The 27577-nt window shown below is 50.9% G+C and overlaps 1 protein-coding gene across 3 annotated transcripts in view; it reads right to left on the bottom strand.

Moving 5' to 3' along the window:
* Positions 1-437: 437 nt before the first annotated feature.
* The window catches only part of pnp6 (purine nucleoside phosphorylase 6), an 80512-nt gene continuing 53372 nt past the window's right edge, over positions 438-27577 (bottom strand). For all 3 annotated transcript variants that reach the window (XM_067997617.1, XM_067997618.1, XM_067997616.1), the window contains 5 exons: positions 17527-17696; positions 16446-16549; positions 11204-11379; positions 7486-7676; positions 438-4319 (listed from right to left, as the gene is read on the bottom strand). In XM_067997617.1, the coding sequence (XP_067853718.1) occupies positions 4120-4319; positions 7486-7676; positions 11204-11379; positions 16446-16549; positions 17527-17696 (841 nt within the window). In that variant the 3' untranslated portion in view covers positions 438-4119. The remainder of the gene's footprint in view (positions 4320-7485; positions 7677-11203; positions 11380-16445; positions 16550-17526; positions 17697-27577) is intronic.

Below are 27577 nucleotides of genomic sequence, written 5' to 3'. Positions count from 1 at the left end.
CGGATGGCTCTCCCATTGGAGGCGGAAAGTTGTGGGCTCAGACCTCACACCAGAGCACAAGCACACAATCTAAGCTGACACGAGGGCAGTGCCGAGGGAGTGCTGCCTGGTCAGAGGTGTCGTCCTTGGGACGAGATGTTAAACTGAGGTGGTTCAATTGGAAGTTTAAGATCCCGTGGCAGCACTTGAAGAAGAGATGGGAGTTCTGGCCAACATTCGGCCCTCAACCAACACCACCCAAAACCGCATACCTGGCCATTCATGTCAAAGCTGTTTGTTGTGTGTAAAATGGCTGCCATCTTGACCCACAATGCAATCCATTGTACCTGAGGCACTGTGGGCTGATACAATGGACCAAAAACAGCAAGTTTCTCTTCTCCACTATGATTTCCTGGAGTTCATTTTTTTTGTTTGTTTTTCCAATAAACACACCAGAATCAATGCAAATATTACGATTTAATCTTATTCCACTGGGCTGTGCAGTTTAACGTCCTATTTTCACAGACTGACAATCCTTGCTTACATGTTAGTGCCATGACATTGTGTTATCACACTGTAACATCACAAACCAACCCTGTAACTATGGAACAGCCAGACTCACTGTGGTAAAAACAGGAATGTCAGTCAATCTTTAGGATTCTCACTGTTGTTATAAACATTGGGTCCAGGTCAAAATAAAGCTCAGTTCTCGAAAATATCCAGTGTCGTAGATCTGTTAAAAGTCGATTTAATTAAACAGATTCACAACATGCAAAGAAAAACTAGTGTGAGTTTGAGTAAGTGTATTTTTACAATCATTTTGAGTAGAGACCTTGTATTAGGCCTGTATTTTCTCTTTAAGAAGCTGTGTGTTTCCGGAATGTTCTATTTCTACTTCAGGTTTGCGGATTTGGGGATTTTCCTTTCATCTCAGCCACACTGAGCAGAGGTTCGATTGTGTCAGCTCTGGTTGGCCAAGAGAGAGTGCGCTGGCCCAACAAGGCCTCCCCGTCCAGAGCCTGGTGTCTCATCCTTCTCTGATGGACACCCTGGGAGAATCAGCCCAAGATTGATATAGTCCATCCCTGTCTAATGAGCACTGCTGGGAGGATTGGACGCCGATAGGATCAGGCTGGGCTCTGTGATGCCCCGTCTGGTGGAATAGCCCTTTGACACTCACTGAGCAGGCTCGCACATGGAGAGTGCCACTTAGGGGAGGTACCAGGAGGGGCTGGCATGAGGAAACTGGATGTTCACAGGAATCAGAGCCTTCAGGAGGGGAGGGGGAGAAAGTGAAGAAGGAAAAATATTAAAAATTAGAATCAGTGTGAAGGGCAGCCCGTGGTACCCCCACTACATTCTGAAACGCTCCTAATCTCAGTACCCGGTGAGTCGCTCCGGGTGATCGCTGGAGTTTACTCCTCTTATTCTTGTTTATTCTGTTTCTCTGGCTCTGCCTTCCCAACTTCCCCAGCTTTCCTCACAAAGAGGAGACAGAGAAAATGGCCGTTCCCCAGTAAACCTCCTGCACCCGACGCAAGCTTTTTAAAAAAGCGCCATCCCAGTGGGGGGGTGGGTCTTACCCGCTGGTCGGACGTACCGAGAAATCCCCAGCACGTTGCACAAGATTTCCCAACATGCTTGGCTGGCGGGGGAGGGTCCCTGGTTGGGACACCGGTCAAATCTGCCCTGTGTAGAATTTTCCCTGATGTGCCATCTTGTAACACTTGGTGCCATGTTAAATACGGCCCCTTTAAATAAGAGTTGAGCTGTCTTTAAACTGATGGAGGATAGAGATGGAAGGACACGGCGGGACCCGAACTGTGGAAAGCGAGAGGACTCGGAGTTAAAATTAACAAGCCTCGGGATAAGAAAAAAGTTTTTTTCCCTGGAATAGCGGGACAGGCTCCCTGTAACAGGCAGTTACAGTGTGTTGAGCCAGGTAAATATCTGACTGGGGGCAGTCTAGGAGGTTATAGGGAGAGGAACAGACTGTAGGTCAAACAATACCAGAACTGAGAGGTTCTACCTATCAGGAAAGGCTGAACAGGCTGGGGCTCTTTTCTCTCGAAAAGGGAAGACTGAGGGGTGACCTGGGAGAGGTCTATAAGATCATGAAAGGGTAGATGTAGAGATGTTTCCACTTGTGGAGAAGACCAGAACTAGGGGCCATAAATATAAAGTAGTCACTAATAAATTAAATAAGGAATTCAGGAGATACCTCTTTACTCAGAGAGTGGTTAGAATGTGGAACTCACTACCACAAGGAGTAGTTGAGGCGACTGACACAGATAGATTTAAGGGAAGCTAGATAAGTACAAGAGAGAAAGGAATAGAAGGGTTTTCTGATAGGGTGAGATGAAGTAAGGTGGGAGGAGGCTCATGTGGAGCATAAACACCGGCATGGACCTGTTGGGCCGAATGGCCTGTTTCTGTGCTGTACATTCTCTGTAATGTAAGTATTTCACAGGATATGATGGTCCTCTGTTGCTGGGCTCAGGGGAAGCGGTGGAGATATTATCAGGAGGCCAGGGCTGAATAGTGGGAGTATGAGGATGAATGAATATTCTGGAGTTTTGCTTGATTGTCTTTGGGGATCAGGGAGTATTTATATGGAAGTTTCCCCCAGGAGATTGAATGGGTGGGATACAGTTCATGGCAGGGTCTGCGGAATGGGTGGGATACAGTTCATGACAGGGTCTGCGGAATGGGTGGGATACAGTTCATGGCAGGGTCTGCGGAATGGGTGGGATACAGTTCATGGCAGGGTCTGCGGAATGGGTGGGATACAGTTCATGGCAGGGTCTGCGGAATGGGTGGGATACAGTTCATGGCAGGGTCTGCGGAATGGGTGGGATACAGTTCATGGCAGGGTCTGCGGAATGGGTGGGATACAGTTCATGGCAGGGTCTGCGGAATGGGTGGGATACAGTTCATGGCAGGGTCTGCGGAATGGGTGAGCCGATGGGCTGAATTACACTTTCTCCTTTCGCTACTTTCTTATTGGGAACGGGACTCGGGGTTGGCCAGTGAGGTACAGAGGATTGAATCTTGTGTTGGAACACATTGGTTCCTGACATCAGGGAAATGTTAGGGCCAGGAATGGAACTGGTCCAAGCTGGCCAACGTCAGCTAACAAGGTTAGGGTGGTATTTTGGGTTTATTCTTTAGACAGGGAATATTTAAGCAACATTTGTTTGTGAGAAAGAGTGGAATGCACGTGTCCTGTGGATGGAGTGGGAGTTTACATAACGTCACTCTGAGCTCCACACAAAATGGCAGTCATTTTAAAGTGTAAAACAGGATTACAGGCAACTGAGAGACACGGATAACTATATAGGTAGCAGTTTGGTTGTGTTTTTCTCTCCTCGTTCTCTGAAGGTATAACAGTCAGGCTCAATCCTATTCTCACTCAATATCTACGCATTCTCACTTTCTGGCAGTTTTTTGTTTGCCTGCAGTGTAATGGATATGTGGGCCAGATTCCCAGGAAAAGGCAGGTAAGGTGCATTCAGTCAGGTAAATATCTGATTGGGGGCAGACAGTGATCGAGAGCAGGAGCCCAGTGGATTTTATCCCTCTTATAGCTCAGGAACTCCGAGCCCAATTGTACCAATTGAGACCAACTATCTGAGCACAGACCGGGAATCGAACTTGGCACCATCTGGTCTATGGAGCCTCATGTTATTCCAGTCAATTGGTTATGAGGGGAGCTCCAGCTCCCTTTATAGTAAATCAGTAGAAATCCACCTCCTCTATGCAATAATTGTATTTAAAATAAGTAACAGCTCGTTCTGATACTTCTACTAAGCTCTTGGTATAACCCTACTATGCAAATATAAGCAGTAACAGCACTCGGGGTGACATTGGACATGAGCGAAACGCAAAACAGACAGAAATGCTTTGGTTGGCCGCTATACAACACGCCCGATAATCAGTCCTATTGGGGGGGGTGTATAACGGGCGGGCGTATAACGGGCGGGCGTATAACGGGCGGGCGTATAATGAGCAACCGTTGCGATTCTGCCTGTTTTGCGTCCCACCCATGTCTGATTTCCTCCCCTATTTGTTTGCGATATGGTTGCTGCAGCATTGTCGAGGTGCGCGACATTTCTCATTAGGCAAGTGGCAGCTTGTTCCTCAGTCCATTCTCCCCACGAGGTTGGTGACCAGTCCTTGGAGGGCCTCAGCTCGGTCCTTGGAGGTCTGGAGGACCTCCTCGTGGTTTGCCTTCTCTTGGCTGCTGTAGTCCATCACTACCTTGTTGGTGATGAGGGAGGTGCCAAATACCCGCATGCCGCAATGTCGAGCGAGGACCACCTCGGGCACCGTGCTCATACCTAGCGAGGGAAACACCTTCGTCATCATCAGTCCACAGTATCATTAATGAGTGTACATCCAACCCAAGCCCAAGGCCAATCCAACCTCCGTTCTCCAGTCTTCTCTCCCACTTCTGGAGATGGTCCAGAGAGGAGATACCAAGCCTGAGGGCTCTGAGTTATGAGGCAACACTATCAGAACAGAACTTGCTTTCATTGAAGAGAAGAAGGTAGGTTTAGTGATTATGTTAATAGACTAGTAGCATCCTGAACTAATAATCCAGAGAATGTGAGTTCAAATCCCAGTTGGCAGTTTGAGAAATGGAATTGTTAAAAAAAAAATCTGGGAATAAGAATCTGGTCTCAGTAAAATTGACCATGAAGTTATTGGATTCTTGTAAAAACCCAACTGGTTCATTAATGACCTTTAGGGATGGAAACCTGCCGTTCTTACCCGGTCTGGGCCTTTATGTGACTCCAGTCGCACAGGCCCACAAGTCACTCAGTTGTATCTCTAGGGATGGGCAATAAATGCCAGCCCCAGTGACACCCGAGAATGAACTTTTTAAAAAGGTTTTGGGAAGGGGGCGGTCAGGGATGATCCAGGTCTTTATAATGCTTGAGCACTTGAAAAGAGCTCCATCAAGTAGTGCCAATCTGCCTCCAGGGAGGCCTGCAATAAAATTTCCCTTTCTTCCTGGATGATCTTCCCATCATTACTGCACTTCCTTTTCCTTGGCCTTCACAGGCCAATCCTTGAAGAACAAACTACCAGTCAAATACATATTTAAACAAATCCCACAAGATGTTTGTATTTGAATTGAGTGGTTCAGCCCTTTAATAGCTGCTGACTCCCGCTATTGTGGCCCCACCCAGCTCGTAGAAGAATGAGAGGGAATCTCATCGAAACATATAAAATTCTGACAGGGCTAGACAAACTGGATGCAGGGAGGATGTTTCCCCTGGCTGGGGGGGGTCCAGAACGAGGGGTCACAGTCTCAGGATACGGGGTAGGACATTTAGGAATGAGATGAGGAGAAATTTCTTCATTCAGAGGGTGATGAACCTGTGGAATTCTCTACCACAGAAGGCTGTGAAGGCCAAGTCACTGAATATATTTAAGAAGGAGCTGGATAGATTTCTAGACACAAAATGCATCAAGGGGTATGGGGAAAGAGCGGGAATATGGTATTGAGATAGAGGATCAGCCATGATCATATTGAATGGCGGAGCAGGCTCGAAGGGCCGAATGGCCTACTCCTGCTCCTATTTTCTATGTTTCTATGGCCCTCCCAGCCATCATGTGCTAAGCACCAGGTGTGCCAGAAGAATGTTAAAATGAGCCAACTCTAATGAACGATTTAGCACTGTTTCTTTAATTTTGTCATGGTACATAAGGAGTTCAAATCACTGGAACAGGAGGATCAGGAGTAGGCCATTCCACCATTCAATTAGATCATGGCTGACCTGTACCTCAACTCCATTTACCCGCCTTTGCTCCATATCCCTCGATACTCTCACCCAATAAAAATCTATCGATCTCAATCTTGAAAATTTCAATTGACCCCCAGCATCTACAGCCTTTTGGGGGAAGATATTCACTATCCTTTGTGTGAAAAAGAGCTTCCTGATTTCACTCCTGAATGGCCGAGCTCTAATTTTAAGTTTATGCCCCCCCGCCGTGTTCTGAATCACCCCCACCAGAAGAAATAGTTCCTCTCTACCTTCCCTGTCAAATCCTTTTAACATTTTAAACACCTCGATCAGATCACTGCTCAACCTTCTAAACTCAAGGGAACACAAGTCAAGTTTATGTAACTTGTCCTCATAATTTAATCCTGTATTGTCCGAGCATCATTCAAAATCAGCTTCACTCACAGAACTTATCCCTACCTTAACTTAATCAATTGTTACAGATTTGGTCCATTTGTAGAAGATTGCTGAATTTTTAGCATGTGGGACTCTGAAGTTGTCTCATACGAGGTGGGGGGGGGGCTAAACCACTCAATTCAAATACAAACAACTTGTTGGATTTGTACAAATATGTGCTTGATTGGTAGCTTGTTTTTAATTTAACAGTAATTTAAACCTGCTTGGTCCCACTCACTTTTTTTGAAATATTTATCATCCTGTCTTGTTTAAATTGGTGAGTTTAATGCCCTGAAAGTGAGATCGACAGATCAGACACTGCTTGATCATAGTTTAGTACAACAGTCCCAAGCTATTTGTTATTTCCATTACTTGAAGAGCTAATTATTTTTAATTACTGTAAACAGCAATGTTATATTACTGCTACTATTCACTTGGTCTCTTACTAGTTAACACATTTCATTGCCTGTCAAAGTCTAGTGTTGGGATATTCTGCCACCTTCAAGTAAAAGCATTAGATAAAACTATTAGCTGAAATAAGCTGAACAGGGATCTCTGTTCATTCCCTGGGCACGCTACGCATTTACCTACATATCTGGGCAAGGAAAACGCTCCCCAGGCCATGGAGAGCCAGGGATCATTGATGAGAGTGTCAAAAAAAAACTTAGAGTGAAACAGGATCGAGAAACTCCCAAAACGTATCCGTGATCTCCCATTATGGGGTAAGGTCAGGTCCACAGGGTTCAGGCACACTCAGCACTGGGGCAGCCATGGTCCTGCAAGGGTGCAGCATCATTGGCTCCAATAGGACCCTGGCAAATTGGGGGGGAAGAAAAAAATCACAGTCCGCCTGAACATTCCCTCACCTTCCAGCCGGGATGACGAGCAGGACCCAGGGGGTGGGGAAGGTCTAGTCACGATGGTCCAGCCATCACGAGTGTGGAGCTGACTCGATGGACCAGCTGCTGTTTTCCTCCCCATTTTCGTTAGTTCGTGCCTACGATCTTCATCCCCTTCTGAGCCCAGCGACACTGAGGTCAATTGGGGCACCACCCTTTGCTGCCTCGATTGGGATGGACTAAGGGTGGAACTTGCTCTGTACGGCCAAGTACCACACTGGGCACTGGCATCTGCCCAACTGAGGCAGGAGGGCACTCCTTACAGTGTTTAGATGGTTTTGGTGTAGTGGCGCACTGACCTCATGATGACCCATCACGGACTTCTCCTGCTGGGATTACCGGGGGGGGAGGGGGGTGTGCGATGTTGATGGACAGCAGGAGGGCACCGCCCATTGCAAAGCTTAGTGTGTACAGCTCACCTACTGCGTCAGCTCCCAGTAGTTTCAGCATGCGAGACTCTGCAATCGTCTCGTACGTGGGACCGGCCAACATGCAGTACACCCCCTCGCGGACAAAGTCTTTGTACCCCAGCTCCAGGGCACTCTCCAGAGCCAGGCGGCGAAAGGTCTTGTCGTAGGCGTCTGACATGCACGGGAATCGCACACCGAACCTGAACAAGACACAATGGGTGGCAGAGACTCAGTTCAAATACAGCACAATATATCGCCATGTAAACAGCAAGGCCCTAGGCCTGAGGCAGGGCGACAGATTTCTACAGATTCTTCAGCGGGACCAGTTATCGGGTATTCAGGCACAGAGGTGAGAGGGCTTCTTCCGTTAGTCTACCCCGGGTGTCAGGGGGCGTGTGCCCCCCTCAGGTGAGTTAGAAAGATATGCATTTATATAGCGCCTTTCCGGCCTCAGGACGTCCCAAAGCGCTTTACAGCCAATGAAGTGTAGTCACTGTTGTAATGTAGGAAACGCAGCAGCAAATTTGGGCACAGCAAGATCCCACAAAGAAGCAATGTCCAGATAATCTGTTTTAGTGACGTTAGTTGAGGGATAAATATTGGACACTCGAGAGAACTCCCCTGCTCTTCATCAAATAGTACCGTGGGATCTTTTACATCCACCCGAGAGGGCAGATGGGCCTCGGTTTAATGCCTCATCCGAAAGATGGCACCTCCAGCAGTGCAGCACTCCCTCAGTACTGCACTGAAATGTAGTATTTATCCAACTCCCTTTTGAAAGTTACTATTGAATCTGCTTCCACCACCCTTTCAGGCAGTGAATTCCAGATCATTATAACTCGCTGAGTAAAAAGAATTTTCCTCATCTCCCGTCTGGTTCTTTTGCCAGTTATCTTAAATCTGTGTCCTCTGGTTACTGACCCTCCTGCCAGTGGAAACAGTTTCTCCCCATCTACTCTATCAAAACCCCATATAATTGTGAACACCTCTATTAAATCTCTGATTAACCTTCTCTGCTCTGAGGAGATCAATCCCAGCTTCTCCAGTCTCTCCACAATAACTGTGTCCATTTTTGGATGGACGTATTTCACATCTCCCATCACCTCCTGCAGGAAATTGGAGGGGCATTTAAACCGGGCGAAGTGCATCCCTGACCCCCCTCCCAACCCAGCTCTACCGGAAAATTAGTAGAGGGAGGGTGGAAAATCCCTGGTATGAACTCAATGCTCTGCCAGCCAGCAAAAATGGGGGACGTTAGTGTAGGGGTGATGTTACCGAACTAATAATCCAGAGAACGTGAGTTCAAATCCCACCAGCATAGTTTGAGAATTTGAATTTTAAAAAATCTGGAACTAAAATCCGGTCTCAGTAAAAGTGACCATGAAGCTGTCGGATTGTCACAAAAACCCAACTGGTTCACCAGGTCCTTTAGGGGAGGAAACCTGCCGTCCTTACCCGGTCTGGGTCTATATGTAACTCTAAAGAGGCCCAGCAGGACACTCAGTTGTATCAAACTGTAGCCCACCGTCACCTTCTCAGAGCAACTAGGGATGGGCAACGAATGCCAGCCTGGTCAACGATGCCCATGTGCCAAGAATGAATAATAAAAAAATCAGAGAAAACTCAAAAAAACAGAAAATGAAATCTGAGGACGAAATGCTGAAGCGTTTGCAACCATCTTCAGCCAAGTGGATGATCCATCTCGGCCTCCTCCCGATATCCCCACCATCACAGAAGCCAGTCTTCAGCCAATTCGATTCACTCCATGTGATATCAAGAAATGGCTGAGTGCACTGGATACAACAAAGGCTATGGGCCCCGACAACATCCCAGCTGTAGTGCTGAAGACTTGTGCTCCAGAACTAGCTACAACACTGGCATCTACCCGACAATGTGGAAAATTGCCCAGGTTTGTCCTGTCCACAAAAAGCAGGACAAATCCAATCCGACCAATTACCGCCCCATCAGTCTACTCTCATTCATCAACAAAGTGATGGAAGGTGTCGTCGACAGTGCTATCAAGTGGCACTTACTCACCAATAACCTGCTCACCGATGCTCAGTTTGGGTTCCGCCAGGACCACTCGGCTCCAGACCTCATTACAGCCTTGGTCCAAACATGGACAAAAAAGCTGAATTCCAGAAGCGAGGTGAGAGTGACTGCCCTTGACATCAAGGCAGCATTTGACCGAGTGTGGCACCAAGGAGCCTGAGTAAAATTGAAGTCAATGGGAATCGGTGGAAAACTCTCCAGTGACTGGAGTAATCCTAGCACAAAGGAAGATGGTAGTGGTTGTTGGAGGCCAATCATCTCAGCCCCAGGACACTGCAGCAGGAGTTCCTCAGGGCAGTGTCCTCGGCCCAACCATCTTCAGCTGCTTCATCAATGACCTTCCCTCCATCATAAGATCAGAAGTGGGGATGTTCACTGATGATTGCACAGTGTTCAGTTCCATGAAGCAACCCTTCAGATAATGAAGCAGTCCGAGCCTGCATGCAGCAAGACCTGGACAACATCCAGTCTTGGGCTGATGTCTGGCGCGAATGTTACTTGCCACATAAGTGCCAGGCAATGACCATCTCCAACAAGAGAGAGTCTAACCACCTCCCCTTCACATTCAACGGCATTACCATTGCCGAATCCTCCACCATCAACATCCTGGGGGTCACCAATGACCTGAAACTTAACTGGACCAGCCATATAAATACTGTGGCTACAAGAGCAGGTCAGAGGCTGGGTATTCTGCGGCGAGTGACTCACCTCCTGACTCCCCAAAGCCTTTCCACCATCTACAAGGCACAAGTCAGGAGTGTGATGGAATACTCTCCACTTGCCTGGATGAGTGCAGCTCCAACAACACTCAAGAAGCTCAACACCATCCAGGACAAAGCAGCCCGCTTGATTGGCACCCCATCCACCACCCTAAACATTCACTCCCTTCACCATCGGCGCACTGTGGCTGCAGTGTGTACCATCCACAGGATGCACTGCAGCAACTCGTCAAGGCTTCTTTGACAGCACCTCCCAAACCCGTGACCTCTACCACCTAGAAGGACAAGGGCAGCAGGCACATGGGAACAACACCACCTGCACGTTCCCCTCCAAGTCACACACCATCCCGACTTGGAAATATATCGCCGTTCCTTCATCGTCGCTGGGTCAAAATCCTGGAACTCCCTTCCTAACAGCACTGTGGGAGAACCTTCACCACACGGACTGCAGCGGTTCAAGAAGGCGGCTCATCACCACCTTCTCAAGGGCAATTAGGGATGGGCAATAAATGCCAGCCTCGCCAGCGATGCCCACATCCCATGCTTCTTTTAAATTACAGCCAGCAAGCGCCACTCTCTCTAAGACCCTGGGGGGCTCCAGGTGATTTGGAACTGCTCCATTTACATTCCAGGGCAGATTCCACTGAACCAGGGCAACAGGCAGCGGAGAAAGAATGGTTATTTGTAAGTCGTGACCCACAGTGTTCGGGCTGATTCCCTGATTGGGTGCTGGCAGCGTTCACTGGTCAGGAAATCGCTGGCCCGCAGCTCCAGACTTACCATCCGTTTAAAATCAGGCAGTGCGGGCGTGCAGCTTCCCCCCGAGCGATCCCTCCACCCACTCGATCGGAGAATCAGCCCCTATTTCTCCTCTTTGTTTACCAAGTTTATTTATACACAGAGTTTAGTTCCCCACCGATTGTACGAACGCCCTCCCTCTGTCCGTGCTAACTCACCTATCCTCGTTACTGCCACACAGAGGGCTCTGCCCCGCGAAGCCTGGCATGTTGATGTGATCCTTGATGAACATGATATCGCCCACCTTGAATTGCTCATTCAGGCCCCCGGCAGCATTGGTCACGATCAGAGCTTCAACACCCATCAGGTGTAAAACCCGAATCGGAAAGGTCACCTGTGAACAAAGAGTTCAGCCCATTACAGTCCTGGTAACGGCGGAGTCTGTTACAGTCCGGGTAACGGCGGAGTCTGTTACAGTCCTGGTAACGGCGGAGTCTGTTACAGTCCGGGTAACGGCGGAGTCTGTTACAGTCCGGGTAACAAGGGAGTCTGTTACAGTCCGGGTAACGGCGGAGCCTATGACAGTCCGGGTAACGGCGGAGTCTGTTACAGTCCGGGTAACGGCGGAGTCTGTTACAGTCCGGGTAACGGCGGAGTCTGTTACAGTCCGGGTAACGGCGGAGTCTGTTACAGTCCTGGTAACGGCGGAGTCTGTTACAGTCCGGGTAACGGCGGAGTCTGTTACAGTCCGGGTAACAAGGGAGTCTGTTACAGTCCGGGTAACGGTGGAGCCCATGACAGTCCGGGTAACGGCGGAGTCTGTTACAGTCCGGGTAACGGCGGAGTCTGTTACAGTCCGGGTAACGGCGGAGTCTGTTACAGTCCGGGTAACGGCGGAGTCTGTTACAGTCCTGGTAACGGCGGAGTCTGTTACAGTCCTGGTAACGGCGGAGTCTGTTACAGTCTGGGTAACGGCGGAGCCCGTGACAGTCTGGGTAACGGCGGAGCCCGTGACAGTCCGGGTAACAAGGGAGTCTGTTACAGTCCTGGTAACAAGGGAGTCTGTTACAGTCCAGGTGACATCGAAGTCTGTTACGGTCCAGGTGACAGTGGAATCTATTACAGAGCAGGTGACAGTGGAATCTATTACAGAGCAGGTGTTGGTAACAGTGGGACAAATTGCCATTTGACAAACACAACTTAACTGCTGGTTTGCAGATACTCTACTTAGGCTTTGAAATGTTACACCAGAATGGTCTGTTTTAAACTAATCCTCTACAGGAAACTGCACACCACAAGATTTCAACTTTGCGCAGAGAGACCGACCAACTTTCCAAAATCTGGTGGGAGTCTCACCTGAGGGGATTTGCCCTCTTGCCTGAAAATCGTGAGCGCCCATATTCCAGTAATTCAAAGTATCTCTCTTACTTTCTCTCACCAGAGAACAAAAAAAGATTAGAGATAGCTATGGGTCATTCACAGTGACAGTGAAAGGCCTCTATCAAATTACTGTCCCCATAGTTTTAATACAGGGCTTTCACTACTGCTGTGCATGATGGGATGGCCCTGTTTCCATAGCTGTCACATGCTCTGCAATGCTTGCGGCAAGGGAAAGCAGTTGCAAATTGCACAGCCTGGTGGGCTGTGAACAGGGAAAGAGAAGACAGATGGAGAAGTAGAGCAGGAATGAGAGGAGAGACGGATACGTCCTTGGGGGAATCGCACGCCTCAGGTAAGTGGCACAAAATCTCGTTCCCAGGATTTGTCCGCTGGTCAAATTTGAGCAAATTAAAGAGGAAGAATACTTTAGGGGGAGGTACTTTGAATCTAAAACACTGCCCAAAGATCAAAAACAGGAAAAGAGTCTCAGTTAGTTGGTCTGCTGGGGGCTTCTCCAGGCTGAATGTTCTGTTTTTTTGGGATTGAGCACTGAGAATCAATGCCCGGAATAGGGGACATGGATAGTGGTTCCTGCAATGGCAGCTGCCTGAAATATGGAAGAACTTCACCACAGAATACGTTCCACCTTCAACATAAAACGCATCGGTAAGCTGAAGCGAGAATCTTACTGCAGAATGCGTCAAGCTAGTAGAATCTTTTTTACGGCACAGAGCGACTCCATTCGGCCCATCGCACCTGTGCTCACTCTCTCTGGAAGAGATCTCCACCTACTCCCATTCCCCCTCCTTTCCCAGACTCTTTCAAACTTTTCTTTTTCAAATATTCATCCGCTTCCTTTTATTATGGATTCTGCTTCCAGCACTGTTTCTGATAAAGCATTATATATCCTGAAAACCCCTCCCTTTGTTCTTTCGGTGAAACCTTATATTTATGATCTCGAGTCACTGACTCACCAACCAGTGGAAACAGCTTTTCCTGATTTATCACAACCTCTTTGAACATCTCCATCAGGTCTCCTCTCAACTTTCTTTGCTCCAATTAAAAGAGCTCCGATGTCTCTCATCTCTTCTCATTACTAAAGCCTCTCACAGGACGTATTTACATCTCTGTTACGTCCCAAAGATGGGCGTAGATAGGGCGTAAGAGAGCGCTGTATTCAGCAGAGATACGGTCAACCTGACCTCTGCCTATTTTCAGCCCTCTCGGGGTTGGGACAGGGGCGAGTTTCTACTCTGGCCACAGCAGCAACCATTCTAGGAAAGTACTGGCCTTAACTTTCTAATACCAATCAGTTCCTTTTTCCTGTTGCCTTCTCCCCACTGTCGCTGCATCTTCCTCACAGACTTCAGCCGACCTGTGAGGGAATTATCAGATCGTTGAAGTGGTTGCAAATTATTGCTGGGCTTCTTTTTTCCTCTCCCCAACTCTGAATAAACTTTTCCCCCGGTCGTTTTTCATTGAAGTGGAGGGTGAAATGGCATTTAAATTCCCACCCTTCATCGCAGTGCCTGTGTGTGTGTGTGTGTGTGTGTGTGTGTGTGGGGGGTAGGATGCTGCCTGACTCTCGCTGAATGTTTCCAGAAACTTGTGCTTTTGTTTGAGATCATAAAGAATTGGCCACTTTCGGTTTATAATGTCAACTAGCATGGCGACCAGGAAGGTCAGCAGTTTGGTGGGAATGGGGCCAAGGGAGCATGAGCTGGGTCTCATTGACAAGGTGAGCTCAAAGAGGGCATGAGTGAAGATGGGAAAGAAAGGGAAGACACAGGTTCAGGGCTAATGCAGAGGGGGGCCTGGCAGGAGGTTTACCTTGGTGGGCCAGGAGAAAGGGGAAGCAGCAGAGGCAGCTGAACAAAAGGTCTCAATCTTAGTGACAAAGAATTCCATAAGTTCTTCGCACTTGATGTGAGAGGTGAGGCTGGAGGGGGCAGGGCAGAGGGGTTCAAAGAGACGGTTTGTAGTGGGGAAAAGAAGCCGGGCTATCTTTGCTCTCCAGAATGACCTTGGAGTGGTGGGCGGTTTTGGCAGAAGAGAGTGAGGCCTGCTGGGGCTTGATGTGGTCCATCCTGATCTGGCGCTGAATGGCTAAACCAGTTGTTCCACCAGATACGTTCAAGTCTGCACCCCTTGGACTTGAGGGAGCAAAGATAGGGGCCATATCAGGGCGAATGACCAGGATGGGAGAGAGTAACGGTTTTATTGGGGACAAGGGTATCAAAGGTGGAGATAAGGGTATGATTGAGCAAATCGGTAGCTGCAGAAGTATTGTGGAGAATGGAAGACCAGAAACTAGACAGTTGGGAGTTTGAAAGTACAGTTGTAAGTGACTTGGGGGATGAGTTTATTCCATGGGCGGATGCAGAAGTAAGTGGGGTTGGAAGGGGATCGGGGGGTGGGGGGGGCGCGGGGGGGTGAGGGATGGAAAGAACTGGTCGGAGATGGCCTTGTCTATGAGAGAGACCATGGGAATAGAGAGGCCACGGGAGATGGCAAGGTTGAAGGCGAGGCCATGACTACGAATGGGAGAGATTACATGGAGAGGTTACATGGAGGGAAAGGTTGACGGAGAACAGGAGGGCAGTGAAATCAGAAGAGAGAGGGAAAGGGGAGCTAAGGTAGAGATTGAAATCACTCAGGATGAGGATGAGGATTCGCTCAGTACTGAGGCTCTCCCATCGTTCATGGGCCGACACGCACCATCCCGACTTGGAAATATATCGGCCGTTCCTTCATCGTCGCTGGGTCAAAATCCTGGAACTCCCTTCCTAACAGCACTGTGGGAGAACCTTCACCACACGGACTGCAGCGGTTCAAGAAGGCGGCTCACCACCACCTTCTCGAGGGCAATTAGGGATGGGCAATAAATGCCGGCCTCGCCAGTGACGCCCACATCCCATGAACAAATAAAAAAAGATACAAGCTGGTAAAAGGCAGGTCCACGACTGATGTCAGGATGGATTCATCAAGTGCCAGATTTTCCTCGCTGGCAAGAATGAGCCGGGCAAGTTTTCTAAACACCCAGGGTATTAGTGCTGACCCTGGCCAACTCCCTGAGACCAGGCCCATTTAAACTCTTCCGGAAGTACTGCCGCCAATCACTTGGGAGCCCACCGCTTGGGGGGGGGTGGTGGGATGAGGAGGGGGGACGAAGAGGGGGGAAATGACGGCTGTTGCAGGGATCTGGTGCCCGCAGCGGCTTTTAAAGAATCAGGATACATCCCAAATGAAAACTCGCTTGCTGTCACAGGGCACACTTCTGTAATAAAGCGACATGGAACTGGTCCTTTTGCCAATTATCTTAAATCTGCGTCCTCTGGTTACCGACCCTCCTGCCAGTGGAAACAGTTTCTCCCCATCTACTCGATCAAAACACCTCATAATTTTGAAAAGCTGTATTAAATCTCTCCTTAATCTTCTCTGCTTTAAGGAGAACAACCCCAGCTTCTCCAGGTAACTGAAGTCCCTCCTCCCTGGTATAATGCTAGTAAATCTCTTCTGCACCCTCTCTAAGGCCTTGATATCCTTTCTAAAGTGTGGTGCCCAGAATTGATGACAATACTCCAGCTGAGGCCTAACCAGTGTTTTGTAAAGGTTTAGCATGACTCCCTTGCTTTTGCCTCTGTTTATAAAGCCCAGGACCCCGTCTGTTTTTTTAACAGTAATGTGAATATCTCGGCAGCACCTCCAGCACCCAGCGGAGGAGACGCTATACGGTCAGGGGTGGGCTCGTACCAATGGGCAGGGATCTGGCGGCGGGTGCCCCTCCCAATTTTTCACCCCTGCACTAGCAAAAAACTGATGCAAAAGAGAGGGAATGGTGGGCAGGGGGGCGGGCAGGCATCAGAGACAAGGCTGATCGAGTTCTTATCCAACATTCACAGGCGTTCCCTGGATTGTGAGTGGAATGCTGATTCTCCCCATCCAGGTGGTGCCATGTGTAATGTGTGGAACGGGGTCCGAATCTGGAGTCTTCCTGATCTCTATGGCTCCCCCTCCCCCTCCCCCTCCTGGCCAGTCCCTTCCTCAGTGCAGTACATAGTAACACACGCACACACACACCTTATTGATGGGGTAGCCCTCGTAAAAATGGAAGCGGCCCTGCATACAGACGCACTGCTTTCCACTGAGCTCTCCGAAGACCAGCCTCCCTGCATGACCTGAAACTGAAAGGATTTAACAGGAAAGCCATGAGGCAGAATCCAAGTCAAACACACCTCCTTCAAACAGCGGGCAGTCTCTGGCTGAATTAGTGTCCTGAACTGACATCTGAGGAGAGTGCAGCTTAGCTGCAGGTCATGGACAGTTCTTTGCACAGAGAGGAGTGGAGGAGAGGAAGCCATTTTTTGCTGTTTCTTCTCCCCCTCCTCCTTCCCCCTTCTGACTCTTTCTGGGGTCCAGTTCGAAGGCAGCCCTCCAATACCCCACCCCTGACCATCCCTCAGGTGTGACCATGCAGGGGATCACAGCCGAATCTGTCTTCACCCTACAGTCAGCCACAGCAGGGGTCACTGATTAATGGACGGAAAGATCTGCCTTTATATAGCGCCTTTCACAACCTCAGGATGTCCCAGACTGCTTCACAGCCAATGAAGTACTGTCATTGTTGTAATGTAGGAAACATGGCAGCCAATTTGTGCATAGCAAGATCCCACATACATGATAATGACCAGATCATCTGTTTCAGTGATGTTGGTTGAGGGATAAATATTGACCAGGACATCAGGGGGAGAACTCTTCTAAGAAATAGCAAAATCGTACCATGGGATCTTTTACATCCACCTGAGAGGGCAGACGGGGCCTCGGTTTAACGTCTGACAGACAGTGCAGCACTCCCTCAGTACTGCACTGGAGCATCAGCCTGGATTATGTGCTCCAGTCTCTGGAGGGGGGCTTGAACCCATGACCTTCTGACTCAGAGGCGAGAGTGCTACCCACTGAGTCACGGCTGTCAGAAGTGGGAGTCCTGGCTGATTCCCCCCACCCCACCCATGATTGCTGGGTTGTGCTGTACACAGGACACAGCACAGGGCAGGAGTGGCTCAGGTTCACACCAGGCAATGTATTCACCGCACTGAGCCTGCTCCAAGTGGTAACCTGCAGTGTGTGTTGCTGGCGGTGACGCTCCCTGGTCTTTGCTGACCTGTGCTCTGCGGAAAGTGTGGGATCTTCTCGTACGGGAACGAGGTCTTGTCGGTCAGCAGGTCAGCCAGGCCCCCCAGGCCCGAGCCACAGATAATCCCCACCCTGGGGCGGCTCCTGGTGTTGGCCAGCAGCCAATCAGCTGTCTCCTTATATTCATCGTAGGTATACCTAGAAAAGTAAAGAAAAAGGTCACAAGGGGGAGAGGGCGGTGGGCGAGTGGGGGGGAGAGGGCGGTGGGCGAGTGGGGGGGAAGAGGGCGGTGGGCGAGTGGGGGGGAAGAGGGCGGTGGGCGAGTGGGGGGGAAGAGGGCGGTGGGCGAGTGGGGGGAAGAGGGCGGTGGGCGAGTGGGGGGAAGAGGGCGGTGGGGGGAGAGGGCGGTGGGCGAGTGGGGGGAAGAGGGCGGTGGGGGGAGAGGGCGGTGGGCGAGTGGGGGGAGAGGGCGGTGGGCGAGTGGGGGGGAGAGGGCGGTGGGGGGAGAGGGCGGTGGGCGAGTGGGGGGAGAGGGCGGTGGGCGAGTGGGGGGGAGAGGGCGGTGGGGGGAGAGGGCGGTGGGCGAGTGGGGGGGGAGAGGGTGGTGGGCGAGTGGGGGGGAGAGGGCGGTGGGCGAGTGGGGGGGAGAGGGCGGTGGGCGAGTGGGGGGGAGAGGGCGGTGGGCGAGTGGGGGGGAGAGGGCGGTGGACGAGTGGGGGGGAAGAGGGCGGTGGGCGAGTGGGGGGGAGAGGGCGGTGGGCGAGTGGGGGGGAGAGGGCGGTGGGCGAGTGGGGGGGAGAGGGCGGTGGACGAGTGGGGGGGAAGAGGGCGGTGGGCGAGTGGGGGGGAAGAGGGCGGTGGGCGAGTGGGGGGGAGAGGGCGGTGGACGAGTGGGGGGGGAGAGGGCGGTGGGCGAGTGGGGGGAGAGGGCGGTGGGCGAGTGGGGGAGAAGGGGAGGACAGGGTTGGGTGGGGAATGAGGTGCTACCCATCTCCCAGTATCATGTAAACCCCATTGTGCACTCAAGCCCACACCATTTAACACTCCTTTCTCTACCTGTCTTTGCTCCACTATGCCAAGATAGGGCACTGAGTTTGTGGTGGGGACCGAAGATGGTAGCTTCGGTCATCCCAATAATTAATTGGAGGAAATTTCTGCTCATCCAGTACCGCATGTGTGATTCCCCAACAGGAGAGCAGCATCCAGGCCTCTGCTAAATCTGACCTGTCCCCAGCTCCGGCCGATGGGCGACGGGGGTTTGAATATTGCTGCCTTGTTGTAGCAGTCGCTCTGCCGGCCCAGTCCCACTGGGATCAGGAACATGTTAATGAATTGTTGGTGAAACCCACATCGCAGCATTCACTGGGACACTGAGCAACTCACACTGTCCTCATCTTTTTTTTAAACCACTGTTTTTGTTTCTGACTTTTGTTCTCTACCAGGTGAAGGATGTTACTGCTGATGGAAATATTCACTTTTCAGACACACTGGGTCAGTATCACACACTCCCAGGGCAGGTACAGCACGGGTTAGATACAGAGTAAAGCTCCCTCTAGACTGTCCCATCAAACACTCCCAGGGCAGGTACAGCACGGGTTAGATACAGAGTAAAGCTCCCTCTGCACTGTCCCATCAAACACTCCCAGGGCAGGTACAGGGTTAGATACAGAGTAAAGCTCCTTCTACACTGTCCCATCAAACACTCCCAGGGCAGGTACAGCACGGGTTAGATACAGAGTAAAGCTCCCTCTACACTGTCCCATCAAACACTCCCAGGGCAGGTACAGCACGGGTTAGATACAGAGTAAAGCTCCCTCTGCACTGTCCCATCAAACACTCCCAGGGCAGGTACAGGGTTAGATACAGAGAAAAGCTCCCTCCACACTGTCCCATCAAACACTCTCAGGGCAGGTACAGCATGGGTAAGATACAGAGTAAAGCTCCCTCTACACTGTCCCATCAAACACTCCCAGGGCAGGTACAGCACTGGTTAGATACAGAGTAAAGCTCCCTCTACACTGTCCCATCAAACACTCCCAGGGCAGGTACAGCACGGGTTAGATACAGAGTAAAGCTCCCTCTACACTGTCCCATCAAACACTCCCAGGGCAGGTACAGCACGGGTTAGATACAGAGTAAAGCTCCCTCTACACTGTCCCATCAAACACTCCCAGGGCAGGTACAGCACGGGTGAGATACAGAGTAAAGCTCCCTCTGCACTGTCCCATCAAACACTCCCAGGGCAGGTACAGCACGGGTTAGATACAGAGTAAAGATCCCTCTGCACTGTCCCATCAAACACTCCCAGGGCAGGTACAGCACGGGTTAGATACAGAGTAAAGCTCCCTCTACAATGTCCCATCAAACACTCCCAGGGCAGGTACAGCATGGGTGAGATACAGAGTAAAGCTCCCTCTACACTGTCCCATCAAACACTCTCAGGGCAGGTACAGCACGGGTTAGATACAGAATAAAGCTCCCTCTACACTGTCCCATCAAACACTCCCAGGACAGCTACAGCCCTGGTGACATACAGAGTAAAACTCCCACTACACTGTCCCATCAAACACTCCCAGGGCAGGTACAGCACGGGTTAGATACAGAGTAAAGCTCACTCTACACTGTCCCATCAAACACTCCCAGGGCAGGTACAGCACGGCTTAGATACAGAGTAAAGCTCCCTCGACACCGTCCCATCAAACACTCCCAGGGCAGGTACAGGGTTCGATACAGAGTAAAGCTCCCTCTACACTGTCCCATCAAACACTCTCAGGGCAGGTACAGCATGGGTAAGATACAGAGTAAAGCTCCCTCTACACTGTCCCATCAAACACTCCCAGGGCAGGTACAGCACGGCTTAGATACAGAGTAAAGCTCCCTCTACACCGTCCCATCAAACACTCCCAGGGCAGGTACAGGGTTAGATACAGAGTAAAGCTCCCTCTACACTGTCCCATCAAACACTCTCAGGGCAGGTACAGCATGGGTAAGATACAGAGTAAAGCTCCCTCTACACTGTCCCATCAAACACTCCCAGGGCAGGTACAGCACGGCTTAGATACAGAGTAAAGCTCCCTCTACACCGTCCCATCAAACACTCCCAGGGCAGGTACAGGGTTAGATACAGAGTAAAGCTCCCTCTACACTGTCCCATCAAACACTCTCAGGGCAGGTACAGCATGGGTAAGATACAGAGTAAAGCTCCCTCTACACTGTCCCATCAAACACTCCCAGGGCAGGTACAGCACGGCTTAGATACAGAGTAAAGCTCCCTCTACACCGTCCCATCAAACACTCCCAGGGCAGGGACAGGGTTAGAGACAGAGTAAAGCTCCCTCTACACTGTCCCATCAAACACTCCCAGGGCAGGGACAGCACGGGTTAGATACAGAGGAAAGCTCCCTCTACACTGTCCCATCAAACACTCCCAGGGCAGGTACAGCACGGGTTAGATACAGAGTAAAGCTCCCTCTACACTGCCCCATCAAACACTCTCAGGGCAGGTACAGCACGGGTTAGATACAGAGTAAAGCTCCCTCTACACTGTCCCATCAAACACTCCCAGGGCAGGTACAGCACGGGTTAGATACAGAGTAAAGCTCCCTCTACACTGTCCCATCAAACACTCCCAGGGCAGGTACAGCACGGGTTAGATAGAGAGTAAAGCTCCCTCTGCACTGTCCCATCAAACACTCCCAGGGCAGGTACAGCATGGGTTAGATGCAGAGTAAAGCTCCCTCTGCACTGTCCCATCAAACACTCCCAGGGCAGGTACAGCACGGCTCAGATACAGAGTAAAGCTCCCTCTGCACTGTCCCATCAAACACTCCCAGGGCAGGTACAGCACGGGTTAGATACAGAGTAAAGCTCCCTCTCCACTGTCCCATCAAACACTCTCAGGGCAGGTACAGCACGGGATAGATACAGAGTAAAGCTCCCTCTGCACTGTCCCATCAAACACTCCCAGGACAGGTACAGCACGGGTGAGATACAGAGTAAAGCACCCTCTACACTGTCCCATCAAACACTCCCAGGACAGGTACAGCACGGGTTAGATACAGAGCAAAGCTCACTCTACACTGTCCCATCAAACACTCTCAGGGCAGGTGCAGCATGGGTTAGATACAGAGGAAAGCTCACTCTACACTGTCCCATCAAACACTCCCAGGGCAGGTACAGCACGGGTTAGATACAGAGTAAAGCTCCCTCTGCACTGTCCCATCAAACACTCCCAGGGCAGGTACAGCATGGGTTAGATGCAGAGTAAAGGTCCCTCTGCACTGTCCCATCAAACACTCCCAGGGCAGGTACAGCACGGCTCAGATACAGAGTAAAGCTCCCTCTGCACTGTCCCATCAAACACTCCCAGGGCAGGTACAGCACGGGTTAGATACAGAGTAAAGCTCCCTCTAGACTGTCCCATCAAACACTCCCAGGGCAGGTACAGCACGGGTTAGATACAGAGTAAAGCTCCCTCTGCACTGTCCCATCAAACACTCCCAGGGCAGGTACAGGGTTAGATACAGAGTAAAGCTCCTTCTACACTGTCCCATCAAACACTCCCAGGGCAGGTACAGCACGGGTTAGATACAGAGTAAAGCTCCCTCTACACTGTCCCATCAAACACTCCCAGGGCAGGTACAGCACGGGTTAGATACAGAGTAAAGCTCCCTCTGCACTGTCCCATCAAACACTCCCAGGGCAGGTACAGGGTTAGATACAGAGAAAAGCTCCCTCCACACTGTCCCATCAAACACTCTCAGGGCAGGTACAGCATGGGTAAGATACAGAGTAAAGCTCCCTCTACACTGTCCCATCAAACACTCCCAGGGCAGGTACAGCACTGGTTAGATACAGAGTAAAGCTCCCTCTACACTGTCCCATCAAACACTCCCAGGGCAGGTACAGCACGGGTTAGATACAGAGTAAAGCTCCCTCTACACTGTCCCATCAAACACTCCCAGGGCAGGTACAGCACGGGTTAGATACAGAGTAAAGCTCCCTCTACACTGTCCCATCAAACACTCCCAGGGCAGGTACAGCACGGGTGAGATACAGAGTAAAGCTCCCTCTGCACTGTCCCATCAAACACTCCCAGGGCAGGTACAGCACGGGTTAGATACAGAGTAAAGATCCCTCTGCACTGTCCCATCAAACACTCCCAGGGCAGGTAGAGCACGGGTTAGATACAGAGTAAAGCTCCCTCTACAATGTCCCATCAAACACTCCCAGGGCAGGTACAGCATGGGTGAGATACAGAGTAAAGCTCCCTCTACACTGTCCCATCAAACACTCTCAGGGCAGGTACAGCACGGGTTAGATACAGAATAAAGCTCCCTCTACACTGTCCCATCAAACACTCCCAGGACAGCTACAGCCCTGGTGACATACAGAGTAAAACTCCCACTACACTGTCCCATCAAACACTCCCAGGGCAGGTACAGCACGGGTTAGATACAGAGTAAAGCTCACTCTACACTGTCCCATCAAACACTCCCAGGGCAGGTACAGCACGGCTTAGATACAGAGTAAAGCTCCCTCGACACCGTCCCATCAAACACTCCCAGGGCAGGTACAGGGTTCGATACAGAGTAAAGCTCCCTCTACACTGTCCCATCAAACACTCTCAGGGCAGGTACAGCATGGGTAAGATACAGAGTAAAGCTCCCTCTACACTGTCCCATCAAACACTCCCAGGGCAGGTACAGCACGGCTTAGATACAGAGTAAAGCTCCCTCTACACCGTCCCATCAAACACTCCCAGGGCAGGTACAGGGTTAGATACAGAGTAAAGCTCCCTCTACACTGTCCCATCAAACACTCTCAGGGCAGGTACAGCATGGGTAAGATACAGAGTAAAGCTCCCTCTACACTGTCCCATCAAACACTCCCAGGGCAGGTACAGCACGGCTTAGATACAGAGTAAAGCTCCCTCTACACCGTCCCATCAAACACTCCCAGGGCAGGTACAGGGTTAGATACAGAGTAAAGCTCCCTCTACACTGTCCCATCAAACACTCTCAGGGCAGGTACAGCATGGGTAAGATACAGAGTAAAGCTCCCTCTACACTGTCCCATCAAACACTCCCAGGGCAGGTACAGCACGGCTTAGATACAGAGTAAAGCTCCCTCTACACCGTCCCATCAAACACTCCCAGGGCAGGGACAGGGTTAGAGACAGAGTAAAGCTCCCTCTACACTGTCCCATCAAACACTCCCAGGGCAGGGACAGCACGGGTTAGATACAGAGGAAAGCTCCCTCTACACTGTCCCATCAAACACTCCCAGGGCAGGTACAGCACGGGTTAGATACAGAGTAAAGCTCCCTCTACACTGCCCCATCAAACACTCTCAGGGCAGGTACAGCACGGGTTAGATACAGAGTAAAGCTCCCTCTACACTGTCCCATCAAACACTCCCAGGGCAGGTACAGCACGGGTTAGATACAGAGTAAAGCTCCCTCTACACTGTCCCATCAAACACTCCCAGGGCAGGTACAGCACGGGTTAGATAGAGAGTAAAGCTCCCTCTGCACTGTCCCATCAAACACTCCCAGGGCAGGTACAGCATGGGTTAGATGCAGAGTAAAGCTCCCTCTGCACTGTCCCATCAAACACTCCCAGGGCAGGTACAGCACGGCTCAGATACAGAGTAAAGCTCCCTCTGCACTGTCCCATCAAACACTCCCAGGGCAGGTACAGCACGGGTTAGATACAGAGTAAAGCTCCCTCTCCACTGTCCCATCAAACACTCTCAGGGCAGGTACAGCACGGGATAGATACAGAGTAAAGCTCCCTCTGCACTGTCCCATCAAACACTCCCAGGACAGGTACAGCACGGGTGAGATACAGAGTAAAGCACCCTCTACACTGTCCCATCAAACACTCCCAGGACAGGTACAGCACGGGTTAGATACAGAGCAAAGCTCACTCTACACTGTCCCATCAAACACTCTCAGGGCAGGTGCAGCATGGGTTAGATACAGAGGAAAGCTCACTCTACACTGTCCCATCAAACACTCCCAGGGCAGGTACAGCACGGGTTAGATACAGAGTAAAGCTCCCTCTGCACTGTCCCATCAAACACTCCCAGGGCAGGTACAGCATGGGTTAGATGCAGAGTAAAGGTCCCTCTGCACTGTCCCATCAAACACTCCCAGGGCAGGTACAGCACGGCTCAGATACAGAGTAAAGCTCCCTCTGCACTGTCCCATCAAACACTCCCAGGGCAGGTACAGCACGGGTTAGATACAGAGTAAAGCTCCCTCTACACTGTCCCATCAAACACTCTCAGGGCAGGTACAGCACGGGATAGATACAGAGTAAAGCTCCCTCTGCACTGTCACATCAAACACTCCCAGGGCAGGGACAGCACGGGTTAGATACAGAGTAAAGCTCCCTCTACACTGTCCCATCAAACACTCCCAGGGCAGGTACAGCACGGGTTAGATACAGAGTAAAGCTCCCTGTGCACTGCCCCATCAAACACTCCCAGGGCAGGTACAGCACGGGTTAGATACAGAGTAAAGCTCCCTCTACACTGTCCCATCAAACACTCCCAGGGCAGGTACAGCACGGGTTAGATACAGAGTAAAGCTCCCTCTACACTGTCCCATCAAACATTCCCAGGACAGGTACGGCACGGGTTACATACAGAGTAAAACTCCCTCTACACTGTCCCATCAAACACTCCCAGGGCAGGGACAGCACGGCTTAGATACAGAGTAAAGCTCCCTCTACACCGTCCCATCAAACACTCTCAGGGCAGGTACAGCATGGGTTAGATACAGAGTAAAGCTCCCTCTACACTGTCCCATCAAACACTCCCAGGACAGGTACAGCACGGGTTAGATACAGAGTAAAGCTCCCTCTACACTGTCCCATCAAACACTCCCAGGGCAGGTACAGCACGGGTTAGATAGAGAGTAAAGCTCCCTCTGCACTGTCCCATCAAACACTCCCAGGGCAGGTACAGCATGGGTTAGATGCAGAGTAAAGCTCGCTCTGCACTGTCCCATCAAACACTCCCAGGGCAGGTACAGCACGGCTCAGATACAGAGTAAAGCTCCCTCTGCACTGTCCCATCAAACACTCCCAGGGCAGGTACAGCACGGGTTAGATACAGAGCAAAGCTCCCTCTACACTGTCCCATCAAACACTCTCAGGGCAGGTACAGCAAGGGATAGATACAGAGTAAAGCTCCCTCTGCACTGTCCCATCAAACACTCCCAGGACAGGTACAGCACGGGTTCGATGCAGAGTAAAGCTCCCTCCACACGGTCCCATCAAACACTCCCAGGACAGGTACAGCACGGGTTAGATACAGAGTAAAGCTCACTCTACACTGTCCCATCAAACACTCTCAGGGCAGGTGCAGCATGGGTTAGATACAGAGGAAAGCTCACTCTACACTGTCCCATCAAACACTCCCAGGGCAGGTACAGCACGGGTTAGATACAGAGTAAAGCTCCCTCTGCACTGTCCCATCAAACACTCCCAGGGCAGGTACAGCATGGGTTATATGCAGAGTAAAGCTCCCTCTGCACTGTCCCATCAAACACTCCCAGGGCAGGTACAGCATGGGTTAGATGCAGAGTAAAGCTCCCTCTGCACTGTCCCATCAAACACTCCCAGGGCAGGTACAGCACGGGTTACATACAGAGTAAAGCTCCCTCTACACTGTCCCATCAAACACTCTCAGGGCAGGTACAGCACGGGATAGATACAGAGTAAAGCTCCCTCTGCACTGTCCCATCAAACACTCCCAGGGCAGGGACAGCACGGGTTAGATACAGAGTAAAGCTCCCTCTACACTGTCCCATCAAACACTCCCAGGGCAGGTACAGCACGGGTTAGATACAGAGTAAAGCTCCCTGTACACTGCCCCATCAAACACTCCCAGGGCAGGTACAGCACGGGTTAGATACAGAGTAAAGCTCCCTCTACACTGTCCCATCAAACACTCCCAGGGCAGGTACAGCACGGGTTAGATACAGAGTAAAGCTCCCTCTACACTGTCCCATCAAACATTCCCAGGACAGGTACAGTACGGGTTACATACAGAGTAAAACTCCCTCTACACTGTCCCATCAAACACTCCCAGGGCAGGTACAGCACGGCTTAGATACAGAGTAAAGCTCCCTCTACACCGTCCCATCAAACACTCTCAGGGCAGGTACAGCATGGGTTAGATACAGAGTAAAGCTCCCTCTACACTGTCCCATCAAACACTCCCAGGACAGGTACAGCACGGGTTAGATACAGAGTAAAGCTCCCTCTACACTGTCCCATCAAACACTCCCAGGGCAGGTACAGCATGGGTTAGATGCAGAGTAAAGCTCCCTCCGCACTGTCCCATCAAACACTCCCAGGGCAGGTACAGCACGGCTTAGATACAGAGTAAAGCTCCCTCTACACCGTCCCATCAAACACTCCCAGGGCAGGTACAGGGTTAGATACAGAGTAAAGCTCCCTCTGCACTGTCCCATCAAACACTCCCAGGACAGGTACAGCACAGGTTAGATACAGAGTAAAGCTCCCTCTGCACTGTCCCATCAAACCCTCCCAGGGCAGGTACAGCACGGCTTAGATACAGAGTAAAGCTCCCTCTACACCGTCCCATCAAACACTCCCAGGGCAGTGACAGAACGGGTTAGATACAGAGTAAAGCTCCCTCTACACTGTCCCATCAAACACTCCCAGGGCAGGTACAGCACGGGATAGATACAGAGTAAAGCTCCCTCTGCACTGTCCCATCAAACACTCCCAGGGCAGGGACAGCACGGGTTAGATACAGAGTAAAGCTCCCTCTACACTGTCCCATCAAACACTCCTCGGGCAGGTACAGCATGGGTTAGATGCAGAGTAAAGCTCCCTCTGCACTGTCCCATCAAACACTCCCAGGGCAGGTACAGCATGGGATAGATGCAGAGTAAAGCTCCCTCTGCACTGTCCCATCAAACACTCCCAGGGCAGGTACAGCACAGGTTAGATACAGAGTTAAGCTCCCTCTGCACTGTCCCATCAAACAATCCCAGGGCAGGTACAGCACGGGTTAGATACAGAGTAAAGCTCCCTCTA

The sequence above is a fragment of the Heptranchias perlo genome, chromosome 16, assembly GCF_035084215.1.
Source record: "Heptranchias perlo isolate sHepPer1 chromosome 16, sHepPer1.hap1, whole genome shotgun sequence".
In the NCBI taxonomy this organism is placed as follows: Eukaryota; Metazoa; Chordata; class Chondrichthyes; order Hexanchiformes; family Hexanchidae; genus Heptranchias; species Heptranchias perlo.
Note: the sequence above shows the minus strand (reverse complement) of the source record. Positions and strands in the feature narration are given on the sequence as shown.